Below are 8,101 nucleotides of genomic sequence, written 5' to 3'. Positions count from 1 at the left end.
CACACACACACACACACACACACACTCACACACACACTCACTCACTCACACACACACACACACACACCCCAAAGAAACGAACAAACACTCTTTCCAACAAAAGTGCACGACGAAACGAACACGAGACGTCTCATCATCTCCTTAACAAGCTGAGAAAACGACGACATTCTTCATATAATGATATCACTACCATCATAGCAGCCTAAAGGTACAACAGGAAGCAAAATAAGGTGCTTGTAGCTTATATGAACCCAGGAGGGTCTCAGACGCGAGGGAAGTCGCTGGCGTTTCTCATGCGGAGAGATTGTTAGCCAGCTCGATGAGCGCTAGTGCACCGTGAAGACGCTCGCGCTGCTCCTGGAGACGCCTCCGCGCCGTACCGCCGCCGCTCTTCTCTTCGTCCTGCTCCTCTTCTTCACCTTCATCAGACGGCAGGAAGTCCAGAGGGTCCTGCTGCTCCTGGTCCTCTATAGTGGTCTTACTCAGAGTCTTTGCTTTAGTCGGCGCGGGCGTCCGCTGCTCTCTCATCTGCCAGTATCTGACAACACAAACACAAACACTGTCACTCTGATAGACCTTCACGCTCATTAATGCACAACTAAAACCATAAAATGATAAATAAATAAAAATAGACTCGATCAATCGCATCCAAAATAAAAGTTTTTGTTTATATAATATACTGTGTATTTATTAAGTATATATAAATACACACACACATGCATGTACATATTTAAAGGGGTCATATGATGCTGCTAAAAAGAACATTATTTTGTGTATTTGGTGTAATGAAATGTGTTTATGCGGTTTAAAGTTTAAAAAACACATTATTTTCCACATACTGTACATTATTGTTTCTCCTCTATGCCCCGCCCTTTTGAAACGCGTGATTTTTACAAAACTAATCGGTCTGAAACTACAATACTACAGCGAGAATAAAAGTTACGCTTTCTTTCTTTGCGTGAACATTTGGGCGGCTTTATGCAAATCTTCCCACATAGTGAGGTAGGTATGTGGGGGCGTGTTCGAACGAGCCGTTTTAGGTAGGTGTGGCTAACTCTTAACTTTTATAAAGAATATCTCTTTGGATTTGAGACTTTAGTCTTTGCAACTTTACAGATCTTCTTTATGCACCAAGAGCTTGTAACACTCTAAAGAGAAAGGAAAAAATGAAATCGCATCATATGACCCCTTTAAGAAAAATATGTTATTTTATGTTATCTCAATATTTAGATTTTTTTGCACCCTCAGATTCCAGATTTACAAATAGTTGTATCTCGGCCAAATATTGTCCTATCCTAACAAACCATACAGCAATGGAAAGCTTATTTATTCAGCTTTCAGATGATGTATAAATCTCAAGTTGAAAAAATTGACCCTTATTACTGGTTTTGTGCTCCAGGGTCACATATAACAATTTTTTTGACAGCAGAAATATGTTAATTCAGTACACACATTATCCCACCAGTTGTGACCGACCAATTTTTCACACACTTTTCCCCCCCAAAATATTTTGTTTATTTTAAAGGGCTACTAATGACACATCATTTACATGTCATTTTCATGTCTGGGGAAAAAAAAGGGATTATAAAGCGGAGAGTTCCGGTGCTTGATTCTGATTGGCTGAGCCGCGTTCGAAGCTGTTGTAAATGACTCTACAAAGTAACATACACCTTTGTTTACGTTTGTGTGTTGCTCGGCAACCACTTTGTTGCAACCACAACTACATTGAGCTACATTGTTTAGTGGAAGAATAATGTTTTTATTAATATCATTACACTTTATTTGCTCTGTTTTATTTTGTGAAATCTTACTACGTATATGGAATAACCGTTTTATAAAAGCAATAAGCCCCGTGAAGCCGTGGTTTACAGTGAATTTATAACAGCTAAGGGGGTTTTAGGGGGTCTAACAATGCCCCTTAGCTGTTATAAATTCACGGTAAACCACGGCTTCTTGCTTTATTAAACGGGTTAAATTCGACGAATATTCGAAATTTAGATTTTATTTTTTTTTTGACAGCCCTTGGAGTGTGTGTTGATGTTTTACTCACTTCGCCAGCCATTCGGCCACAGCCTTGTTGTCAGCTCCCTGTGATTTCCCGGAGCCACCCGCGGGCTCCTCGCGCTTCAGCCGAGCGTATGGGTGTTTGGGACAGTGACGGTTAGCATGCGTGAATCGGCTACTGCAACCTGAAACACGAGGATTAAAACAAAGCTTTGAAACACACATCAACAAACCAGTGTTATTGAGTATCACTGACTACGTTTACTGCTGTTTAAATTTTTTTTTTATTACCTGTGATTCTTTTTTCATCTTTGATGAATAAAGAGTTAAAAAACGAACACCGTTTATTTAAAATAGAAATCCTTTTTTAACAATACACTACCATTCAAGAGTTTGGGGTCAGTATCTTTTCTCTTTTTTTGAAATAAATTAATACTTTTATTCAACAACGATGTGTTAAATTAATAAAAAGTAATAGTAAAGACTTATATTGTTAGAAAAGATTTCTATTTTGAATAAACACTGTTCACAAGTTTTCATTCATCAATAAATCCTGAAAAAAGCATCACAGATCCCCCCCCCCAAAAAAGTCATTTTTAAAATTTTTATTAGTTTGCATGCACGTGAGCCTATGATCAAACAAGATGTTTATATTTATGTTTATATATGATAGTTTTATAAATTTCCCCAAATTTCCAATTAATTCCCAAAAATTCCTGGCAAGTTTCAAACTTGGAATATTTCCAAAATTCCCCAGATGAAGTTCCCATGGAAACTTACCTGGAATTTTCCGCCCCTTTGCAACCCTATCTACTTGGACATCGGTAATCTAATTATTTACCTTATTCTGAATAAAACAATATTATGATTAAGGTGTTTACTAGGGGTGCTCCGATCAGGATTTTTGAGGCCGATCACAGAAAGCAGAATACGATCTTATTAAAGCCTTATTTTTATCATGTAGAATTATTTATAGTGATGATCCAATCAAGATTTTTAGACATTTATTCAGGGCCTGAATTTCATTTTTGAAAATTAATTCCCCTCTTAGGTGACTCTTGTGAGAGGGGATGTTTTAATTTGAGGGGGGCATTTTTTAGACATTTTCTCTGTTTGTGAAGTTTCAGCTCAAAATACTCCACAGATAATTTATTATATCATTTAGAAAATGCCTATTTTGAGTGGAAGCAGAAACACGCTGTTTTTGTGCGTGTCTCTTTAAATGCAAATGAGCTGCTGCTCCCCGCCCCCTTTCCCAGAACAGGACTGTGCAATTTTAGCTCGTATCTGACAAAAAACATCTGTTTGGTTTTGATTATAATGTATATCGCGCTGAAATCACGCGTTGTAAAGCCATATCAGTTTAAATTTCTGATATACGTTTTTTGAGTACTAAAAAAAGTTCTCTTTCACACACAAGTTTATGTTAATAAGTTACAAAAACACAGTTGGTTATGTCTGTGAAGTTAAACAGCTGGGAAAGAAATCGAATGTCTATATTAGATCGGTGTATTAAGTGACAGCAGCATAATATACAGTACCGCTGTTTGGGTCTACGCTGTTAATATGACCCAAACAATAAAATAAAAGCAGAAAATCACTCACTGCTCCCAACTGAACAACTTCTATAGCTCTAATATGAAGACATTTCTTACTTGAATGCTGCTTTTAAATGCTCTGGCGTGAAGATAAACATGGCAGGGGCGGGGTCTCGGCTAACACGGCTGTGTCAATCAACTATCGTGGGCGGGGCTTGTAAAGTGTGATGTCACACTTTATGGATTCTGTGATCAGTAAGCTCTGAGACACTGCTCATGATTTAGAGATTTAAAAAAAAAAAACGAGCGGGTGGATTTTTATCATTATAGGGTGGTTGTGTACACGCACTGCTAACACACATTTATGTTCAAACAACATGTAAACGTGAATTTTGCATAATAGGTGCCCTTTAAGGGCCGCTCACAACTAGGACAATAACTATAATGATAAAGATATAGTTTAAAATTTGTATTAAATGTAAAAGAACAGTCAACATCACAACTATAATGATAACGACACAAATGAACGATGTTGTTGAAATCACTTTCAGAGCAACTTTTTTTAAACTGACGAACAATAAAAATATTGACAGCCAATCAGAATTCATCTGAACATTTAAAGCAGATGACAAATGCATTGCTTTATAATAAACAAAAAGTTAGCGTGCATTGGTGTGGATGCTAATATAGTTATCATTAGGGATGGGCAATATGGCAAAAAAATAAATAAATAAAAATCTTGATTTTTTTTCACAACATTTGATTGACTCGATTTTTTATTTATTTTATACTATTTTTAACTAGTCAAATTAAAAATGTAACTATTCATATATTATTATTACTATTCAAAACCGTGATTCCTTGATTTACGAAAAATAAAATCGTGGCAAAACATTAAATTCTAAATTAACCGATAAAATCTGAAAAATCTATAAAAAATTAAATCGTGGCAAAACATTCAATTCTAAATTAACCGATAAAATCTGAAAAATCGCGTTGATTGGCAGCTAAATCACTAGAGTGAACACTAGAGAAACTAGTTCATACTACTTGTGTTTGTAATGCGGTTTAGTGAAAGCAATAGGGTTGGGTATCATTTTAATTTTATAGATTCCGATTCTTATCGATTCCTAGTTCCGATTCCAATAAGATAAAAAAAAATCCCCAAAAAGCCTACAAAACACTTAGGCCTACAAGAGGAACTTTTGCCTATGCTTTAAAAAAATACCACAGCAAAAACAATTAAGACTATAAATTTCAAATATTAAAGTGTTAAAGACAAGTAATCAGTCAGTAATAAAATAGGAACAAACAAATCAATTAGCAATAGCATAAATAAATACAACTGAACCCAATTTCAGGTACAGAAACAATAATTACAAGTTTAAAAACACTGCATAATGTAGATTATTAATTACATTTATTCAAGATATTCAGTCAAGATGAGTGAATGATTTTCTTTTGTTCTTCGATTAACATTAACGACAGGCAGTGCGTTTATTAGGCTGCTGTCTCTTTAACACCGAATGCACGCAGATCTAAAAATACTGTACAAGTGTGTTTTCGTTCTGCGTCCACTTAAGACAAGTGTTTATGTTCACTTAAGACAAAAAACAGCTGTGTTTATGATGATATACTGACATATTTTTGATTAGTAATATGCATTGCTAAGAACTTCATTAAACAACTTTAAAGATGATTTTCTCAATATTTAGATTTTTTTTGCACCCTCAGATTCCAGATTTTCAAATATTGTCCGATCCTAACAAACCATACATCAATGGAAAGCTTATTTATTCATCTTTTTCAGCCACACTGAACTGATCTGAATAACAACACTATTGTCTTTTTAAGAGCTGCTTTACAACTGAAATTCAGTTTGTTTTCATTATTGATGCATTTTGCAACATTAATACTGTTATTTTCTTTCTTGTTTGATACTGTGAAGCTGCTTTGAAACAATCTGTATTGTAAAATAATGGCTTTACTTACTGCAAGAGAATAATAATTATAAACTGTATTTTTTTTATAGCGCCATTAAAAGTTGCATCTCAAAGCATTTTACAAAAAGTAAAAATACATTGGAATACAAAATAAATCAATAAAATTAAATAATACTGAAAACACACTTTGACTTTGACAATGAAACACTGTATAAAAGGTAATATTTTATTAATACAAAACAGTGGCACATATTAAATATAAATAATGATCCAATAATGTTATACATAAAGTGCCATATGTAATAAACAAATAAAACATTGTAATTACACAATAATAATAGCATATTAAAACACCACATATTTATGGTTACAGTTTATTTTAAGGTGTGCTTGTTACAGTGTAATTATACATTTAAGTACTGAGTAATATTAATGAACTACATGTACTTACTATATGGTTAGGATTAGTGTTTGGCTTAGGGTTACTTGCATGTAATTATGCATAATTAATTGTTATTATAATAGAGTAAGCACGTAAAGTGTAACAAGAACACCTTAAAATAAAAAGTGTTAACACATACTAAAATAACACCACAATAATATCTAATTCTACGTCATATGGATAGTGACATGTCATAATTACGTAAATATTGTATATTTATTTATAATTTTACGGCAAACTCAAAAATAAAACTTTTAAAATAGTATTAATAATAATACTTAAATGACTAGTATACAATAATTTACCAATATTAACAAAAGTAAATAAAAATAACAATTATATGCAATCTTTCAAACTGATACTTGATAATAATTTTTAAAAAAAAGTTACATTTTCCAACGGAAAAACTTTTAAGAAATGTTTTATTTTATTTTTTATTTAGTCATTTATCAGACGCTTTTATCCAAAGCGACTTACAAATGAGGACAACAGAAGCAATCAATTGTAGTATTAAAACAACTAAAAACAGATCCAAAACTAAAAGCTAAAACTTTATAAATACTACCTATACACATTTTAAAAATAAAGAGAGTAAATAAAAATGACAAATGCACACAACAAAATTTCAAAACTTAACATTTAAATGAAAAACAAAAAATAAAGCTAAAAACAATTCATAATATTAAAGAACAAAAGGTATAAGAGTATAATAATGATTCTAACATAAATGTCTATTAATGTACGTTTTGAGTAAAAACGTATCATTTCAAGCGGGACACTAACAAAATACGTTTTACAGTCAAGCAAACGTGTAAATATTATCGCGTTAACAGTCGTTTTGAGGTAAGTGGAGTTTTCTAGAAGCATAATCCCTAACATTTTGGCGCGCACGTCTGACGTCACGCCTAACTTCCAAGGAGAATTTAAATCCCGTTCAAAGCGCGCCTTTTACAGTTGGCGTGTTAATGTAACGGTTATAATATACGCGCTAAACCGGACTGAACCTCAAAATCACTTCGCTTAGCAATAATACGTGCTAATAAATATATAATAGTGCACTTGTGTTATATAACACAGTATGTTTTACTATAGTACGCATTACTAGTACAGTATAGCGATTTAGTTTGACTCTCACCTTGAGGTGTTCATCTGATTCGGCGGGAGAGCCGCTGTTTCGGGTCGGCGAGGCGGTTCCGCTGCCAGATCCGGGGCTCAGAGTCACATTGTGCGCGTTTTCACCCCAGCGCCACGGATACACCATGAAGTCGCTGAATCCGGGGCTGGTGGGCATCAGAGAGTCCGCCGCTTTCGGTTTGATGGGAGTCGTCTTGATCACGGACACCAGAACTCTTTTCGGCGAGTCGTTACAAAATATCACTTGATGTTTGCTGTCAGCCATCGCAAATAACGTTCGGTTAAAATGAAGCTTAGTTAAAAATGTGAAAGTGTAAATAAGTGCAGTTGGAGGAATATCCCGCCGTTAACGTGCCGCCGTTAGTCGCTGTGTTATAAAGTCAGTCATTCCCAGTGTATCGCTGTTCCAGAACGCGGCGCCTTTGATTCCGTTCTTGTCCTGCGATCTCTCTGGCAGGAGTTGATACGGTGATCCGAACTCACTCGGTAGTTTCCCGCGTTGGAAATCGCGCCCGAGCGCGGCGCCCAGCCAATCAGCGAAGAGGAGGTTACGGCGCTGGCGCCGTGCGCAGAGAACGAACCAATGGCAGACGCCGTGACCTTCGCGCAGCCAATCACAGATCGCGAATCGTGCCTTGACGCCGCGACACTTTTTAAATATGGCAGCGCGCGCTCTTTCTGACGGACGCAACGGTTGTCCAATCACATGGCTCGTTGTTTACTGTACGGCAGTGTTGCCAAGTCTGCGGGTTTCCCGCGGAATTGGGCTACTTTAACACTGTTGCTGCCGCGTGTTTAAGCGACCCCAATAACGTGATATTTAGCCCCTAAAATGCGAATTTTACCAGGGGAACCCCGCCCAAAAAAAAAACGTGTATTTTACCCTCCTGAACGCGATTTTAATTTTTTTTAACCGGAGGACCCTCCCCCTCGAAACGCAAGTGGGCGGGTTTTGTTGTGTAAACCTGGCAACCCTGCTGTACAGTTCGCTCGCGTTGTTTCCTGCAGTTTAACGTCTCCCGCGCATAATGTTTACATCG

At 35.9% G+C, this 8,101-nt stretch overlaps 1 protein-coding gene across 1 annotated transcript; it reads right to left on the bottom strand.

The window, feature by feature from the left end:
• Positions 1–22: 22 nt before the first annotated feature.
• LOC107712585 (zinc finger protein 367) lies at positions 23–7,326 on the bottom strand. The gene is made up of 3 exons (XM_016517904.1): positions 7,063–7,326; positions 2,051–2,214; positions 23–538 (listed from the first exon to the last, which is right to left on the bottom strand). Exons 1-3 carry the CDS (start codon positions 7,324–7,326, stop codon positions 292–294), a joined length of 675 nt encoding a protein of 224 aa, XP_016373390.1. The 3' UTR covers positions 23–291.
• Between the last annotated feature and the right edge of the window lie 775 nt (positions 7,327–8,101).

The sequence above is a fragment of the Sinocyclocheilus rhinocerous genome, unplaced genomic scaffold (genome assembly GCF_001515625.1).
Source record: "Sinocyclocheilus rhinocerous isolate Xijiao unplaced genomic scaffold, SAMN03320098_v1.1 scaffold493, whole genome shotgun sequence".
Taxonomy (NCBI): Eukaryota; Metazoa; Chordata; class Actinopteri; order Cypriniformes; family Cyprinidae; genus Sinocyclocheilus; species Sinocyclocheilus rhinocerous.
This window is presented reverse-complemented; position numbering and strand designations above follow the sequence as displayed.

Excerpts from the sequence above, each read along its gene's own strand:
- LOC107712585 (XM_016517904.1), bottom strand. The coding sequence starts at position 7,326 with ATGGCTGACAGCAAACATCAAGTGATATTTTGTAACGACTCGCCGAAA. Across the intron at positions 2,215-7,062 it reads AATCAGATGAACACCTCAAG|CTTTGTTTTAATCCTCGTGT; the intron begins GTGAGAGTCAAA and ends TGTGTTTCAAAG. Across the intron at positions 539-2,050 it reads GTGGCCGAATGGCTGGCGAA|ATACTGGCAGATGAGAGAGC; the intron begins GTGAGTAAAACA and ends TTGTGTTGTCAG.